Source organism: Marmota marmota, unplaced genomic scaffold, assembly GCF_001458135.2.
Source record: "Marmota marmota marmota unplaced genomic scaffold, marMar, whole genome shotgun sequence".
NCBI classification, from domain to species: Eukaryota; Metazoa; Chordata; class Mammalia; order Rodentia; family Sciuridae; genus Marmota; species Marmota marmota.
In genome coordinates, this window is record NW_026000082.1 from 32958488 (window position 1) to 32977052 (window position 18565).

At 52.9% G+C, this 18565-nt stretch overlaps 1 protein-coding gene across 15 annotated transcripts in view; it reads right to left on the reverse strand.

Annotated features, from left to right (window-relative positions):
• Nucleotides 1-18565, reverse strand: part of Ptpru (protein tyrosine phosphatase receptor type U) — a 71872-nt gene that overhangs the window by 16696 nt on the left and 36611 nt on the right. For 8 of the 15 annotated variants that reach the window (XM_048815932.1, XM_048815928.1, XM_048815922.1 and 5 more), the window contains 8 exons: nucleotides 18161-18434; nucleotides 17421-17457; nucleotides 16541-16679; nucleotides 13510-13539; nucleotides 11560-11717; nucleotides 3819-4009; nucleotides 3085-3160; nucleotides 2559-2635 (listed from right to left, as the gene is read on the reverse strand). In XM_048815932.1, the coding sequence (XP_048671889.1) occupies nucleotides 2559-2635; nucleotides 3085-3160; nucleotides 3819-4009; nucleotides 11560-11717; nucleotides 13510-13539; nucleotides 16541-16679; nucleotides 17421-17457; nucleotides 18161-18434 (982 nt within the window). Of the gene's footprint in view, nucleotides 1-824; nucleotides 843-2558; nucleotides 2636-3084; nucleotides 3161-3818; nucleotides 4010-11559; nucleotides 11718-13509; nucleotides 13540-16540; nucleotides 16680-17420; nucleotides 17458-18160; nucleotides 18435-18565 lie in introns of all 15 variants that reach the window. The other 7 variants (XM_048815931.1, XM_015485368.2, XM_048815919.1 and 4 more) reach the window with 3 other exon arrangements.

The following is an 18565-nucleotide window of genomic DNA, read 5'->3' on the forward strand; positions in this document are numbered from 1 at the left end:
GGGATGATCGATCATCTCTGCCAAATGTGACTGTGGGGACCTTTCACTTTCTATGTCAGTCTCTCCACATTGTCTGAAAGTCTGATAACAAGCAGAATGTTAGCAATGATTTAAAAAAAGCAAGAAATGTGTTTTTTAAAGGAAAATAGAAGAGGTATCCTCAAAATAGCAAAGACTCCCAATCATTAAATATAATGAAAATAGAATATATGAATTAAAAATAAAATCAGAGGCTCCCTTGATGAATCAGGGTTTTAATTCTCCAAAAGAAGATGGTACAATTTTTTTTTAATGAATACCCAACTACTCCCCTAAAAAAACATTGAGGGTAAACTGGTTGGAGTTGAGTTTTACACAAACTGATCATGGCAGGGTTTGAACGCTCAGGAATCTAGTTTTAGGGGGACTGAACAAGAACGGTCTAAAGACCCTGACCCCTAAATAGCAGAGACAAGACCACCCAGGGTAGCTTCCCCCATCCCCCTCTCTCAAGGGCCCTGCAGAAGGTACAGCCAGCAAGGTTCATGGGGAATAGGGGACAGGGTTGAGGACAAAGGTGACAGACAGGGGTGGCGAGAGCAGAGGGCCAGGTGAAGCACCCCAATACTGCTGCCTATCTCAAAGTGGGGGAGGAGCTGCTTACAACAGGGACCCTGTGGCTGTCTTTAGCCCTGGGCCACCCCTGGCGAGGCGGCTGAAGTGGACACTGGTGCTGGGCACACAAGGAGAGGGGAAGGAGGCGGGAGAGAGAGCCAGAGACAAAGTCTGAGACACAGCCAGTCAGACAGACAGGAGGAGAAGCAGGAGGAGGGGGAGATACTTACTTCTCGGTTTATCCGAATCTTAATGATTCCAGTGAGGGAACAGGACAAAGCAAAAGAGACAGATGTTAGGCCAGAGGCAGAGAAGGTGGGCCCGGCCGGCACAGGAGTGGCCAGAAAGGTCTACGTGAGCAGGAGAGGCAGAGCAGAGATGGCTGGGCCAGGCTGGGCCAGAGAGGTGGGAGTGGCATGTCCCTGCTAGGGCCCAAGAGAAGCCAGCTGGGACCCTGACATGGCTGAGGACAGGCTCTCTGTTATCGAAGCTGCCCACATCTGCCAGGTCAGGCCCAGCACTTATCCCAGCCAAGGGACAGGCTAGGAGATGGGGAGAAGGCAAGGGATTCTGGGAAGCAAAGGGTGGCCCGTCTGACCCCAGGAGGAAGACAGAAGAGGGAGAGGAGAGACGGTGTCTGGAGTCCCAACTACCTCGGCTCCCATGACACTCTGCTCCTTGGGCCTCGTCCTCATGCTCCCTGCCTGGGATTCCGCTCTAGCCGCCCAGAGGAGCTCCAGCCCGGCTTCCTCCACGCAGCCTGCCCCTGGGAAAGGCCCTCCTCTCTTCTGGCCCGTCCTCTCCATCCAATCTGAAGTTATTGTACTTGTCTACACGTTCACTGGCCTCCCCCACTAGAACATGCGTGTTCAAGGACAACAGGGACTGTGCCTGTCTGGTTCACATCTGTACCCCTGGTGCTCAGGTACTCAAAATATATTTTGTATATTTCCATAAATGAATAAATAATGCTCTCACAAGCTTGGTTTGCTGCAGGGGGCGGGGGAGCCTGATTAGAGTCCCTGGGCCTCCCCCATTACCTCCCTCAGCCATACCCACTGAGCAGACTCAAGGCCTCTTCTTGATACCCATGGTCAGGACTCCTGGCTGCCCGCCCTGTCTCTGGCTCTTCCCTCTAATCCAGCAAGTTCCAACTACTGCAGTAGAGGTTGCGATAGCCTAATGGCTGGGAGCAAAGCCTCTAGAGACACAGAGACACTGAGTTCAGTTTTTTCTTTAGCACTCACTAGCTATACGACCTAGGACCAGCAGTTTCACCTCTTTGAATCCTACTTTGGTCACCTATAAAGGGAGGTCACAAAACTAACGACTTTGTAGTGTGATTGTAGGTATCATAAAAAATGCAATGTTGAATGTAAAGTGCTTGGCACATAGTACATGCTCAATAAACATGCATTACTGTTCTTTTATTTCTTTATTTTGTGGGGCTGGGATGGAACCCAGAGCCTTTTACATGCTAGGCAAGCACTCTACCACTGAGCTGTAGCTCCTAGCCTGCCCTACAGTTCTTTAAATATCACTTTGATTATAAGCAAAACACTTTTCACAACTCCCTGGCGTCCCTAGGAAAAAGTTCAACTGCTTAGCCTGCCCCTCGAGGCCTCCACCATCCAGCCCCCGCTTACCTCTTCAGCCTCACTGTGCCTCGTGAGAATCCCACCCCCAAGCTCTTGGGCCCTCAGCAAGAAGGGACCCTTCCTCCTCAGCCCTCAGTCTCACTGTCTGCCATCTCTCAGGCCAACTCCAGCCTGCAGGGAGCCATCCTGAAGGCTGCCTCCCTCTGTCCTCCCCCTCCTCTGAGCTCCCGAGCTCGGAGCGCTGGAGACAGGGGTGCTCATAACTCAGCTGTCTGAACCCCCCTGACAGGTTTCTGTCCTGCCTGGACAGTCAGCCAGAAGTGCATAGGGCCAGGCCAGGAGCAAGGCCAGGGACAAGGCACTCACGTCAATGTAGTTGGCATTAATGTAGTCGGCACTGGGGTCTCCCAGCATCGGGTGGAGCTTCACGCGGTGCCGGTCATCTGTAAACACAGAGCAGATGGACAGGGCTGTGCCTGGAGCCCACAGCCAGGGCAGGGGGAAACACCCCTGGGCAGCCAGGTCATCTAGGGGCTCAGATCCGACCAGCAGGTTCGGGACACTGAATGGAAGGGTGCGCAGGACAGGCCAGAGGTTAGAGTCTAGGCTGTGGTGTGGAGTCCAGGAGGCCCAAGGGGTATACGGCCAGCCCAAGCCTGAGCAGGTCTTAACCCCCCAAGCCTCAGTTTCCTGTAAAAGGAGAATTATATTGTCCCCCACTTCACAGGGTAACTGGGAGGGATGAGTGAGGTGACAGGCGTAGTGCTCAACGCTGTATCAGGCCCTTGTAAGTGGAGGCCGAGACCACTACCACCTCCACCAGTGCCCCAGGGCTCCCCCTGGCCATGCTCCCCTTCCAGCTCCCTCCCCCGCAGCTCCCCCCAGGACTCACAGGCAGGCACAGGCTCCTGCCGGCCTCCCTTCAGCTTGTCCTTCTTCTTGGTGGCGTCCCAGCCCTCAAAGAAGCTCTGCCAAAAGGGGAGATGGCTGTCAGTGGGAGTGGAGGACCCCCCAAGCCTCGCAGGACCCCTGCTCCTCAACAGGGAGGATGGAGTGGGGTCATGATGAGGGCCAAGCTCGGGGCTGCACTTGGAGCGTGAGGTTCTTTCATCAGCGAGGATGAGGTTCAAAACCAAGGAGTGTGGGAGGAAGGGAAATGAGGCAGGAGGGGGAAGGGCCGGAGTTCAGACAGTGTAGAACGCAAGTCAGGCTCAGAACAAGGGCCAAATCCAGATTTGAGCTGGGAAGAAGGCAAAGGTGAAGGGTAGCGTATGGATGGTGTCGTCGTCCAGATGGAAGGAGGTTGGGATCCAAAGCAGGGTTCACATGGAGCTCGGGATGACAGTCCCTCAGGCTGGAGCTAGGCCAACCTCAGTGAGGACAGCCGGGTTCAGATCAGAGGAAGGATAAGGATCAGAGGACCAAGAGGGAGATGAGATTTAAGGTCAGATTTCAAATCAGGTTGAGGGTCAAGGTCAAGGTCAAAAGAGTTAGGCTGATTTGGAGACAGTCAGAGTAGGGGTCTAGCCAGGGCTGGGCTGAGGATTGCGAGAGTCAGGATCCACAGTGAGGAGGACCAGGGAGGCCAGGGCAGGGGTCCTGGCTGGACAGGGGCCGTGCATGCACCTCGTACTCCTGCTTGAAGCCATAGCCCTCGGCTGTCTTCATCTGGTTGATGTGTTGCAGAAGGTCGGCCACCCGCACTGCAGGGTGCAGCTGCCCCGTGTGGTACGGGGAGCCCTTCCGGCCACACGGACGCCGTGGTGAGCCCCCCAGGAGGCTGCTGGCCTCGGTGACTCCAATGCTGCGCTGGTCTCCTGCGGTCAGAGGAAGGAGAGGAGTTCCTGCTATGCACAGGCCCCAGCCTCAGGGCCCCAGCCTCAGAGCCCCAGGTGGACTCAGGGGCAGGGAACATGGCCAATATGGAAGATGCCTGGATTGTTCCCTGGAACTAAAAGGCCTCGATAGGCCCACCCTGTGTGATACTGGGCAAGTCCCTTCCCATCTGCATCTCAGGTCTCCCAGTTATGAAATACGCAGGTCACATCAAGTGACCCCTGCCACTCTTCCCGCATTCTCACATCACCCCACATGGCTTCACCATGAGGCCTGCAGGGGGAGTGCTCAGCAGAGCCCCTGACAGCTGCCCTCTTTCTCCCTCTCCACCAGGGAACAATCTGGAACACTGGCAGCTCCCAGCAATTATCCCCATTCAAAGATAAGCAAATCAGAATGAGCTGCGGCTGCCTCCTGCACAGATGAACGGAGACACCTGAATAAACGCGTTTCTCCTGCGCAAGCGTTTCCATTGTCAGCCGGTGTGGCATCCAGTCAGGGGGGCAGGGGTGAGAGGCTCCCGGGGCCCCACACCCCCAGCGCCCCTCCCCCGGCCACCTCCTCCTGGCTCTTTGGGTCAGCATCTCCAAGGACATCCCACCCTGGTTCAGGAGGTCAGGATCTGCAACCACTGCGCCTCCCTCCTCGGCACACTCCCTGGGAGCTCACCTCCCTCCTGTCCCTCCTGTCCCTCCTGTCCCAGGTAAGGCTCCAGGGCTCACTCAATCCTGCCCTCCACTTCTCACAGCTCTTTTGCAGGTCTGAGCTGGCAGGAGCTGTGAGGGACCCTGGAGGGACCTAGATGACGGAGCCTCCCTTCCCTGTGCCCTTGCACCTGGGGCCCCTTCGGCCCCCAAAGCCCCCGGTCCCTCCACCCCCCCTCCACCCTTCCCCTCCTCCCCTACTCTTTGTGCTGGTGACTTACTCATCCTCAGGTCTCAGCCAAAATGATCCTCCATGGGGGAGCCTCTCCACCACCAACTGGCAGGGTAAATGCAGGATCCCGAGGTCTGACCCCCTGATGACCTTAACTTCCCCAAGCCCCATTCAAGTCAGGGAGGCAGCCCCCTCTGCTTGATCCCCCTTCCTGTGCCATGGTTTAAAAATGGCCTCCAGACAGAAAGTCAATGGGGGGGGACTCCCCTTAGGGGACTCCCCTTATTTGTCTCTCTTCTCTCAAGAATCAGTCCTGAGCTACCTCAAGTTCCAGTGTCTGGAAACAATTGCTTCATATCTTTATCTGAATTTGTGGTTGCTTACAGCTAGAGGGCAGGTCAAGTACCCACCATACCATCATGGCCAGATGCCCCGACCCTTGATTTTATAGATTGGGAAACTGAGGTTCAAAGAGAAGAGACCGGCCTCATGTCATAGTAGCCAAAATGTATTCCAGAAAATACTAAAGAGGCAAGATGTTTAAGTGGTATTCCATTAAAAAGAAGATGAGAAGGAGGGCGAGGAAGGGTTCTGTATTTTAAATCAGTCTGTGCAATTCTGGTGTAAGCAAAAAATAAATAGGTTTGTTTCCCTGTAAGACCTCTCAGGGCTTCCACGTTTGTGCACATTTTAAGTCTCCGAGAGATGAATGGAAATAGCAGCGTTTCACAACCATCTCTCACCACGAAGGCCGCTTTTTGTTTGTTTCATGAAACACCCTCAGGGAAACAGTGTAATAACACCCTCAGGGAAACAGTGTAATGTGGAGATGGAGAGACGGGCTCTGGATTCAGACAGATCTCAGATCAAATCCCAGCTCTGCCTGTGACCTTGGGGACCCTTACTTAATCTCTCTAAACTTCCATTTTCATGTTTCAGATGAAGATTAAAAAATGCTACTACCCAATATATGATGATGTAAATATTAAATACGATGACGCGCATCAGGCACCCAGCCCGGCACCTGGCTCGCGATGGGCACTGCACATGGCAGCAGTTGGCACTACTGGTCATTTCCAGGAAAGGGAAAGAGCCCCGAAGTCCCAGCAAACAAGAGCAGCTGGCTGACTTGGTCCTTCTCTACATGAGGTCACTTGGTCCAGGGCCTGAACAGCAGCCTGAAAAGTGGATTCTAAGGAGCAGCCACAACAAACACAGAGGACAGTGTGCTGCTGATTTCCAGAAAGACTACTGCTGGCTCCGAGGACTCAGGGAATTCATGAGACAGAGCAGCCTCAGTGCTCCCCGGGGAAACCCAGCCAGAGGCTCCACAGAGCTCTTCAGGTGAGAAGGAGCAAACGTGGGTGGCAGGGATCAAGGAGTTCATGCCAGAGATCCTGAGGGGCTGGCATCCCCCACGAAGCCCCACAAGCAGGCCACCATCAGCTCACAACAACAGATGAGGACCAGCAAAAGATGCCACCTGCTTGACATCCTGATGGGAAGCCAGTGCCAAATACGCACAGTTTACAGCTGAGCCCAAGAACAACACTCAACATTCTGTAAATAAGACCACCAGAAAAGGAGGGAGCGTGGACCACGAGGTTTCCAGAAGGATCCTCCATTTCCTGGGCCCAGAGAAGCAGGCCTCTCTCTATTCTCCCAGCCCAGGAATTCTCCTGTGGGATTTAAGGCACACTCCTGACCCCACCCTTTGCCCCATCCCTCAAGGATGGGCTGGTCCACACCTGGCAGCCCCTGAGAGGGAGGAAGCGAGGGAAGAGGATGAGAACCTGCCCTATGAACCACCATAACCTCTGTACATGCAATGGGGAGGGCTGGGGCCCAGAGAAAAGAGCGCTGGCTGGGTTGGGAGGCCAGAGACCTATATTCTAATTCTGACTCAAATCCCTTGACCTCTCTTTTCTTGATCCAGAAAAGAGGATCCTCAGACGTTCCTTGGAGATGGGCCCTTTCCCTAATTCCCACCCCCCTCAGATGGAGGAGGTCCCCCGTTACACAATCTGACAGCATCCAGAAATTTTCCCCCACTGTTCGCAATTAGTAAATAACTGAGGAAACAGCCTGTAATCACAGCTAATCATTTCTAACACACCTAGGATCCACCCAGGACGGAGGCACTGTCTTCATCGCCCTTGTGCAAATGAGGAAACTGAGGCCCAACAGGGTTATGCTACCTGCTCACCTAGTGGCAGCGCTTGGATTTGGAACCAGGCCCATCTGCCTCGGTGGCCCTGTCACCCACTCTGTCCTGCCTTTTCTGTTTCCCTCTCCCTGATAAGGGCCGTTTGTGCAGATGAAAGAAACTGGCACTTGTGTAGCAAAGCAGTTGGCAAGAACCCCTGGCACCCACTGGGGTCCACAGCTCCAGACGGGCACGGCCCAGAAGGGTTTGTGGGTTTTCACAGGACAGATTTCAGACACAATGGGGGCCCCTGCCCACCTGGCTTCTTCATGCCAGCCTGCTACCTCTTACCCAGGGTTGCCAAGTCTTCCGTTTAAACATCTGCATAGGAGGGTGTCGAAATCCACATGGTTTTCTAATCTGAGCCATAAATATCTGGCTTCCACTACTTGGGAAAGAAAAGAAGAAAGGGGAAGCTGGGCCAGCCGGCAGAATGTAGATAAAGAGAGAAAAGGAACTCTCCTGGCCACAACAGTTCCCAGCCGTCACCCCTGGGCCTGCACTCTGCAGCATCCTGACCTGAGTGCCTCCCTAGCCCTCATCCATCAAATCCATCTCAGCCAAAATGCTCACCAGCCCACCTGTGTCTTCTAAAAACTCCTGACAGCTTCAATGGTCCCCACCCTCCTCAAGACAACCAACCCGGTCCTGGCCTCCTGGGGTCACTCTTGACTTCCAACTAGTCATTTCCCTGGGGAACAGAGTTTCCCACCCCTGTGATCTCTCAGCAGGACTAAGCAGCAAGACCTGTGTCCACAATACCCACACTTCCCAGCCCCCACCAAGCCCCTCATCATGCAGCACTCCTGCCCTGTCCTCCCCCTCTGTCGTTCCAAATCCTACCCATTCCCCAAGGCTCAGCAAGATGCAGCAGAAATAAGAGTTTGCAATTCAGGAAGATTTGCATTGAAATCCTCCTGGCTCTGCCACTTTCCCCGCTGTGTGACCAAATCAAGTGACTTCCCCTCTCAGAGCCTGTTCCCTCATTTGTAAGATGCAGGGTTGGTAATAGCTAGAGATCAGGGTAACGCTGGGAGAATTTCTAGATGCTGACTACAAAGAGGACATGGTTAATGAATGTGCGTCCATGAATTTGAAAACTTAAATGAAATGGACAAATTCCCTGTCAAAGACAACATATCAAGTGACTTTAAAAAAATAAAAAATCTAAATAGCTATTTACTCCTTTAAAATAAATTTGATTAGAATTTTAAAATCTTTCCATACAGAAAATAACAAAAAAAAATAGATTTTTTTAAATATTTATTTTTTAGTTATAGTTGGATACAATACTTTTACTTCATTTATTTATTTTTATGTGGTGCTGAGGATCGAACCCAGGGCCTTGCACATGCTAGGCGAGCACTCTACCTCTGAGCCACAACCCCAGCCTGAAGATTTTTTTTTTTTAAGATTTTTTTTTTAAAAAGTGAATTCTACCAAATTTTCAAGGAGAAAATTATTCCATGATAAAGGAAAAAGAGAAGAGACCCCAATACATTTCTGATATCAAAATCTTTAAATTTTAAATCCTTAAAACAAGACAAAGACTCCTGCTATCATCACTTCTATTCAGCATAGTGCTGGAGGTCAGAATCCTGATGCCGGAAATCAGACAGGGAAAGTAAAAATAGAAAAATTATAGGCCAACCCTACCAAGGAAGACAGCTTTAAAATGTTGAAAGATAAGTACATGCAATCCAACAATCTGAAAAAATTATACTACATCCAGATCGAGTTGAATTCATCTGAGGAAATTAAGGTAATTTTAACATTAGGAAAATCTAAAACTGTCACTTCATTAACAGATGAAAGGAAAAAAATATCCCAATACCTGCAGGAGAAAACTTTTGGTAAGTTTAATGTCCACTTAAAATAAAACCTCTTAGCAAACAAAAAACCAAAGGGAGCTTTAACCTGATAAAACATTTCTAGTAAAAGCCTAGAGCAAAAACTTCATTCTCAGTGGTTCAAATGTCAGAAGTCTGCCTTTAAAATAAGACAAAGAAGCCGGGATGGAGGGTGGGGGCGTGCACGCCTGGATTCGATCCTCAGCACCACATAAAAAATGAATAAAATAAAGGCATTCTGTCCATCTGCAACTACAATTTTTTTTTTTTAAGTTACAATAGGACTGGGGATGTGGCTCAAGTGGTTAGCGCGCTCGCCTGGCATGTGCGGGGCGCTGGGTTCGATCCTCGGCACCATATAAAAATAAAATAAAGATGTTGTGTCCACCGAAAACTAAAAAATAAATAAATATTTAAAAATCCTCCCTCTCTCTCCCTCTCACTAAATAAATAAATAAATAGATAGATAGATAGATAGATAGATAAATAAATAAATAAATAAAATAAAGACTTAGCTACAACTTCTAGTCCATGTGATTTCGGCACAGGGATCACCAAATTGCCCAAAGAGGAGAAAAAGCTCAAACCACTCCCCGAACACACAGCAATGTGATCTACAAGGAGGGTGGCACTGTCAATCAGCAATGAAAGTAGGAACTGTAGGAACTGATGCAGGGCCAGGCATGGTGGCATGCTCCTGTAGACCCAGCTACTCAGGAAATGGAGGTGGGAAGATTGCTTGAGTGCCCAAGTTCAAGACTGGCCTGGGCAACGGAGCAAGACCCAAAGGATCTCAAAGGAAAAAGAAAGAAAGCAATGATGTCAGGACAGCCAATTATTCCCTTTGGAGGAAAGAAAATCCTTAATTCATCCCACACACACAAATCAATTCCAGATGGATAAAGATTTAAATGTGAAATGCAAAACATTAAAACTTTGAGGAAAAAAAGTTAAAAAAAAAAAAACAACTTCATGACATTGGCTAGGGAAGAAATTATTTAAGAAAACAACAAAAAGTAAAAATCACAAAGAGAAAGGCTGACGAATTTGACTACATTAAAACAAAAACTCTCTATTCATCCAAAGACACTATAAATAACCCAGAAAGATAAGAAACAAATTGGGAGAAGATATTTGCAATTCATATGTGACAAATGATTATTATCCTAAATATGTAAAGAACTGCTAAAAACCACTAAGAAAGCAACAAACAAAAACCAACAGAAAATTCGGTAAAAGATATGAACAGGCATTTCACGAAAGAGACCTGAATGGCCGATAATGACTTCAAAATATGTTCAACCTCATTAGTAATCAGAGAAATGCTAATTAGGATGACAGAGAATTACCATTTTATACAAACCAGTTTCTAGGAAAGCGAAGGAGGCTGGCAATTTTGGTCCCGCCCTGGAGCCACAAAGTCTTCGATGCTGCTCCCAGGAGCGGAAACAGGCAAAAACACTTTGGGATACAGCTCGGTACCATCATTAAGTTGGACAAGCACGGACTCCATAATCCAGCAGTTCTGCTTCTAGAACCACATATGCAGAGCTCCTCAAGGTTCACCTAAGAACATCCTCTGCAGCCTCGTTTGTGATAACAAGAAAACTAGAGCCAAGGATGGAAGAATGGAGAACCCAACTGTGACACAGCCGTATAATGGAAAAAGTATCCATCGGAGAAAAATAAAATGTACACATCTGAGAAACATGATGCTAGGCTGAAAGAGAGACTTCACTTTTATGAGCTTGAAAATGACTGACAATCCACAATGCATTTCGGGGTGACGCATGCACACACCTAGGTAAAACCACTCACAAAAGGCAAGAAAATTATACATGCAAATTTCAGGGCCATCATGTATGTCTAAGAGTGAGGCAGCTGGGGAGGAATCCCCGACTCCTGTTCTAATTCACCAGCAGGGTTCACTGGTATTTGTTGTATGATGATGATTTTGTGACTTTCATAGCATTATATATTTTCTTTTATACGAATCAATGCTAAACAGAGAACAAAAAAATGAAGCACAGAACAGTTAATTCACTGTACTCTGAAGCCAGACCCAGCACTAAATGATTTACACACATTGACTCATTTAGTTTTCATATCTGCCCTGAAGGGAACTGTTCACCAGCAGAGACATCCCTATTTGCATTTCACACAGGAGAAAACACGGGTGCACCAGTGAGGTAAGCAACTTGCCCCAGGGCATACAACCAAAGGGATCTAAGAGACCAGCCCAGGTCTGGGTGGATCCCTCTCAGCCACTGGATCCCCTCCTGTCACACAACAGAACTCAACAGTGGGTGAGGCTCCTCTGGTCCCCTCTGATCAGAGCAGCATCTCCTCTTGACAAGGTCCATCACAGTGGACCTTACTGTGCCAGCAGAGCTCCTTGCAAGTGCCTCCAGTCCACCGTGCAAACACACCCCCAGGGCTTTCTGGGAGTCCCTTGGCCAGTGCTGGTGGCCAGCAGGAATCAAAGCTAGGCGTGGTGAGGAGAGTTTCACAACTCATCTGAAGTGGGGTGGACACCATTCTGTTGGCTCAGGTGGGGAGTCCCACAGCCTGGGGAGGGGCTCAAGGGCCGGACACTCACCCCGGGGGCTGTAGCCAGGGGCGTCCATGAAGGACAGGCCCAGCCGCTCATCCTCCTGCAGGGTGCTCTGGTCTGTGAAGCTCCGGTCCACAGCGCTCATCATGTGCGTCTTCTCCTGGCGGTAGTTGACGGTGGCCTTGGTCATGTTCACTGGCTTCCTGCAGATGGGGGTTGACGACAGGCACTCTATGGGGCTGGACAGCCCCAGAGCGGGGAGCGGAGGCCCAACAGTCAGGGAGACAAGGTCAGGAATGGGGCACCATCCTAGGCACATCTCTGGATGCACAGGGGGCTCTGCCTCCATCTTTCACTTTCCAGACCCAAAGAGCTGCTGTCCCCTAAGATAAAGGCGACTAGTGGTGGCTGGGACCTGTTCCTAACTCTGTTCACTCTCTCAAGAAATGGATATGAAGCTTCCTCTGGATCTATTATGGTGTAGCAGCAAAAGACATGGTGCCCAAATGAGGAGGAAGGCTGGCCAGGTCCAGCCCCAGAGGCCATGCTCTCCTGAGGGACCTGCGCTGGGAGTGCCTTCCAGCAGGACAAGGCGTGGCTGAGCAGGAGCTCAGGAGTCTCCCTGCACGTGCAAACTCCAACTTGGCTCTTCGTACTCCCAGAAACCCCTGGGACAGCCCCACCATGGCCCCCCCAGCGGGGTCCAGACCCCCCATCCACCAGTCCATCCCACTACTGACAGCAGCAGAGGGAAGAAGTGGGAGCAGCCCCTCCCTCAGCCCCAGGTTCATGGGTAGGGACCGCAGTCTGTGACTAGAGGGACTTGGAGCAAAGTGGGGGACGGGGGCGGGGGGGACAGGGGGACAGGGGACACAGCTCCATGGAGGAGGACAAAAAAACTGGCAATGAGGAAACAACTTAGGACCTCTGGAAGCTGAGAAGAGCCCACGGGGCCCAGCCACAGGGAAGGCTGGAGGGGAGAGTTCTGCCCGCCAGCTTGGCTACAGCATGCAGGATGTGACGCAGACCTGAGTAAGGACTTTCAAGTCATAAGTGCTCAGAGACACTGACCATCAATGGGGACAAGGAGGACCATGAATCCCTTCCGGGAAAGCAACCTCCAGCCAGCGTGTCGGACTCAAGAGCTGCCTGGCGCAGAGGCGGACAAGATGACCCACCTCCCCACACACCAGGCTCTGAGCATCACCCTTACTGTGACCCAGGGTTGGTGCCAAAGAGCCCTTTGGGGACAGGTGAGAAGGCTCTGTGGTTGTGATCTTGATCACCCTGACGAGGAAGAGTCTGAGGATGAGGGGGACGGTGGGTGTGAAGGAAAATAGCCAGGAGGGGGAGAGGGGACCGCAGAGGGAGGGACAGGCCGGACAGTAGCCAACACAGGAAGACAGACACAGACGGACAGCAGGCAGCTGGCCAAGCTGCTGAACAGTGGCCCCAACACGTGGACACAGGCCTGGAGGCGTCTCCAGGGGAGCACCACAGGGCTCTGTTTCCAGCCCAAGGCTCTTGGCCTATGGGGAAGAAGAGCCACAGAAACGAACCCCCAGACCCACAGGAGACAGAGCCAGGAGGGACCCGAACCCTCTGTTGGCCTCTGGCTGGTCTCAGATTAGGCAGATGGAATTTAACAGACACTTTCAGAAGTTCTGCATTTAGGTTCAAAGATTATCTGTGCACATCACAGGGAGGGGGAACCGCCTGCCAGCAGCCCTGTGACCCCCGAGCTGGAGGCTCAGTGAGATGCTGGGAGACAAGGTGAGCAGCAGGTCCAGGAGGAGGTCAGAGCCCAGCTCAGAGTGGAGATGACACCAAAGCTCAGAGAGGTGAGGTGACTTGCCCAGGGTGACCAACTGACTACACAACCCATGTGTGGGGACTGTGACTGGAGGAGGGAGATGCAATAGGAGACGGCAGCAGAGGGGGAGGGCCGTGAGGAGGGGAGGCCCTGGAGGGACTCAGGCCAGGTGCGCTACTTACGGGTAGTAGGAGTAGGCATAGCGGTCTCTCCTGGCAGCGTGCAAAGAGAACAGGGCACCAGGTCTGAGCCCTGGCAACCAGGCGGGCTGGGGCGATGCCCAGAGGCAGGGAGGCCCAGGGGCTTCCCGTGCAGGGCAGGGGCCAGCCAGGGACTGGACAGGTCCCAGGGCCTCCTTTGTCCCAAGGGCTGGCTCAGCTGTGGACCAGGAACCAGAGGCCTTTCCAGAACCTTCCCCAAGCTGCTGCTGGAAGTGGGGAGGTGGGCAAAGGGGGGGATGCACAGCTTCACGGCCATACATACAAACGTGCAAACACAGGGAGAACACACGCACATGCACACGCACACTTAAGCACACTCAGATCACACGTGTATACACTCAAAGAGAGACACACACTGCACACACTCACAGGCACTCCCGTCAGACACACACGTACACACACACACACAGGCACTCACACTGACACACTCACAGTCGCATGCTCACACACTCACACTCAGCGGCACCTTCACTCACCCAGGGCAGCCCCCGGCTCACCCCTGCAGGCCCAGGGCCCTGAGGGAGAGCCCTCTGCACACAGCTCAGCCAGGAGGGACAGCTGGAGACAGGAGGGCAGGGGGGAGAGGATCCCTCAGGAGCACAGGGCACACCCAGGGCCCATCCTCTCCCACCCCGACTGCCCTGGGGTGGGGTCCCTTAAAGGAGCCAGGCCGCCCCCTCTTGGCCCCCAAGCCCAGCTTGGATCAGGAGCCCCAGGTCCTGCAGCTCACCCCGGTGAGAAGCCAGAGCAGGGCGGCTTCCCGCTGCACAGAGCGGGTGCTAAGTCACGGGAGTCATGGCAGAGTCAGAGCAGACCCCACCTGGCCCAGGACTCTGACCTGGGAACCTAATCTATGCTCTCTCCCAAGGCCACATCAGGCCTTGGAGTGGGGTGGGTGAGCTCCTCTGCTGTCAATCACATTCACAGCACAAGCTGATCTGGACACCCCATACCTCCAGAGCTGCTCTGCTACATAACGCCCCACAATGTAAACAGAGGAGCTCAGTGGCCCAAGGCCAGAGTAGAATCAGGGATTTGGTGTGTTATTGAGTGGCTTTTAGAGGAAACTGGGGGGGGGGCTAAATGGGGATGTGTCAGGTACCAATTACAGAATTGTGCGTCTCCTAGTGAGGCCTGACAGCACCTCTGAGCAGCCCCCTCCTAGCCAAATGCTCTATTTGTGGGGGGCACGGAGCATTGGATACCACCACATACCCGACCCTCTTTCCTTTGAGGGTAGTTTCTTGGACCTCAAATAACACCTGTAACTGAACAGGCCTCTTCCACCCCCAGCCCTGCCCCCACTTAGAGTTGGGTCTCAGGCCCCCTGCTGGGGCGAACTGCAGGGACTTGCTGCTTGTGGGGTCCCCAATATGACGCCCTTCACATATCTGGTCAGGCCTGAGCTCAAATCAAACCTTGCCACTGAGCAGAGTGACGTGGGAAAATTGCTCTAATTAGGGTTTCTTCATCAGTAAAAAGGGAGTGAGACCTGCTTCCTTTATCAGGATCCAAGAAGGAAATGTTCTCTGATGTACCCTGAATGCCAGAACAGTGTCTGGCACATAATAGGTGCTCAATAATTGACAAGCTAATGGATGGTGTGTGTAAAGCTCCTGGCACACAGTAATTACTCATTAAATAATAAATTTAAAATATATGGTCTCATCAAGCTGTGCAGAGACTAGGAAGATAAAAATCAGAGCTTACGGCCCTGGATAGGCCACCCCCCACCCCACCTGACTCTGCTGGCATACCCTGCTCCCTCCTGCTGGTGCCTGGCCTCAGGCAAGGTGGCCCTAGCCAGCTCTCCACCATCTCCCAGGATCCTACTTATCTGCTCCTGGCAGCCCAGAGATCCAGCGCCAACTCGCCCATGTGTGCCCAGCCTGGCAGCAACAGGGACTTCGGAAGCCAGAGCCCAGGTGGGGAGAGAGAACGCAGGCTCTGCCTTTGGTTCCCTGGGTGACCTTGGGCTGGTCTACCCACTGGGGCCCCACATCCCTGTTTCTACTGAGGTGCTTGGACCCCAGTGTTCTAGGGTCACTCGTGGGGAATGAGGCAGGGTGGAGCTAGCAAGCAGAGGGGTCTCAGGAGTCCCCACCTGCCTCCAACCAGAGCTGCTACTCAGCCTTCATCTGCTCTCTGTACTGGGCTCCCAGCACACAAAGGGTTGGGGAGTTTTGTTTGTTTGGGGGGGTTGTTTGTTTGTTGTTGTGCATGCATGCTATAAAAAATTCAAAACCACTCGATTAGATGGCCTTAAATTACCCAGCAGCTCTTGTTCTGGAGTTCTGAGCCACTAGAATTCTAACTTCTGAGATTCTTAGAATCCCCAATCCTAGATTTCTGAGATTCTAAGTTCTAGATTTTAAGATGTACCAGGACTCAGGTGGCCCTCTGCAAAATGCCCTAAGAAACACATCCTACCCAAACGGGTAGGATGGGAGATCGTGGGGTTCACTCTGAGCCATGGGCCCAGAAAAACTCAGGGATCCATAGCAGCAGGGACCAGGGCAGGTGGGGTACTGAGGAAAGCCATGGCTCAAAGCCCTGGTTTGAAAAGGAGGGGACATGACACCCATGCTCAGGGTCAACTTCACAACAAAATGGTCAAGGCAGATGAGTTGGCTAACGGTCTGCCGGGGGCTGAGGATTCAAAGTCAGGTCACCTCCACACCCTTCCTATTGGCACAGCTCCCAGAGGCACAAGAAGGCAGTGCTGTCTTCCAACACAGCTCCTTGGCACTAAGCACTGAGTGGCCTTCCCTAGATAGTGGCACCTGGCACCAGCCAGACCTGCACTCCAGCCATGCTGTACCGGGGCAGCTCCATTTACCAAGTGTCAGGCTTCCTACTATCCCGCTTGAGTCCATCTACAGGCCCGATGTCCAGGCTGACCTCCACAGACACCCAGACACAGCTCCTCTGCACCAACCAGGCCTTCGAGAGACACAAGCCACTGGTGGGCCAGGGTGCTGGCCTCACTCACCCCTTGCGGATGATGACAATGATGGCCCCCAGGAGGAGGATGAGGACAGCAAGTCCCCCTGCACAGATGCCCAGGATGAGGCCCATCTCCTCCGACCTCTGCGACACCTCCAGGGGCCGCTTACTTTCCTTGCAGGCAGCTGAGAACAAAGCAGGACAAAGGGTCAGAGGGGAGCTGGGACCACCAGGCCCTGCCTGCAGGGATCTGAGCCCCAGGGAACAGACCAGGCTGCACAAACACACACCCACAGCCCACAGCCCCTCCTGCCTCAAGGTCAGATCTGTCTCCTGGACGTTTCTGGGGCCTTCTACATTCATCAAGTCTTCACCTATCCTGCCCCCTGTCAGCAATAGCTGCCCCTCTCCGCTTCCTCAAATCCTGCCCAACTTTCAGCAGACGATGGAGAACACCTGGGCCTTCAGACCCAGGGCAAACAGCCCTCCTGCAAGGTGATGAAGGGGAAAAAGCCATGTACCTATGGTGCGGTTAGGGCATCTCAGGATGGTAACCAACCACATTCCATGTCTAGAAGAGGTTCAGCCTCTACCCTGCAGGTCCCCCACGGTCCTACCTCTCCCCACTGGATAAGAGGCTTATACAGAACCCAGAATCAGTGCCGAGCAAAACGGCTCCCTCTCCCCAGGTCTGTCCCAGGCCCCTTTCAGGGCCCCTTCTGCAACCTTAGGGAGGGGTAGGAAGTTGGACCCTGCCTGCTGCCCACCCTTGAAGGATTCCTTGAGAAAGGAAGTCCTTCCTAACCTCAGAACCACTGTTGCTGCCCTGCTGTGGTCCCAAAGCCCTTGGGTGGCCAGGACCCCCTCCCCAAAGCCACAGGTAAGAAACCCTCCACTGCAGGCCTCAACAACCCAGAGGGACTCACCTTTCCTGGCGATTCGGATGCAGTTCAGCCGGGTTTCCTGGAAGCACAGATGGGGAAGGACCTCAACACCACAGAAAACAGGTCTCACCCTCCCAGGACAGGAACCTCACAGTGTCTTAGGCCTAATCAGGGTGCCCTCTAGTATGAAAACTAAGGCTACTCTTGCCCAGCAGGATGGGAGGCGTGGCCCAGGGGGAGGGGCCTGCAAATAGGGCAGTGCCTTAAGAAAATCAGATGAGACAGCATGGGAAGGGGTGGGGCCTGAGGAGTGGGGGTGGGGCCTGAGGAGTGGGGGTGGGGCCTGAGGAATGGGGTGGGGCCTGAGGAATGGGGGGTGGGGCCTCCAGAATGGGGGTGGGCCCATGTCCACAGGCCTGGCAGGAAAGGAGCCACCAAGGAAGGAATAATCTGAGGAGGGAGGAACCTAGAGAATAGGGCGGGGTCTCAGAGAGAAGGCGGGGCCTGGTGAGGAGGCCAGACCTAGACCTCAATATGTGAAAGCAGGAACCTAAGATGATGATCTCTGGGTAACAGAGGCACCTGAGGCAGAAGGAAAGGCCTCAGGAAGGGACAAGGACTAGGCCAGAAGGTAAGGAATCAAGGGAAGAAGGCCGGGCTATAGGAAGGGGCAGGGTCTGGGTCTGGGTCTCAGACCTCTGTGGAAGGGCCACTCCAGGGTGTCCCCAGCCTTCCACCCAGCACCCCACCCTCCTTCACCTCTGCCATGATGAGTCCCTCACCCCTTTCAGGTGGCTTGCTGCCTGGAAGTAGATGAGGTAGGCCTTCCTGGGCTCAAGTGGTGGATTCCAAAAACCACGGTAGGTCTGGTTGTCACCCACGGTGAAGGGCATGGCCTCAGGCAGACTGCTAGCCGCCAGTTCGGCCCCAAAGTAGTGCATTAGGCCACGAGCCAGCGCTGCCTCGAAGGTCAGAGGCACTGGGAAGCAGTCCTGGCCACCTGGCTCCCGCCGCAGCCGCCGCGGCCGATCCTCCTCCACAATTACCTGGTACACGCTGGACAGCGAGGGGACAGCACAAGTGATCGCAGCAGGACAGAGGACCAGGAGAGCTGTCTGGTGGCTGAGTGTGTGAGCTTTGGGGTCAGCCCTACTTGAGAACTAATCTTAACTCTGCTCCTTCCTAGC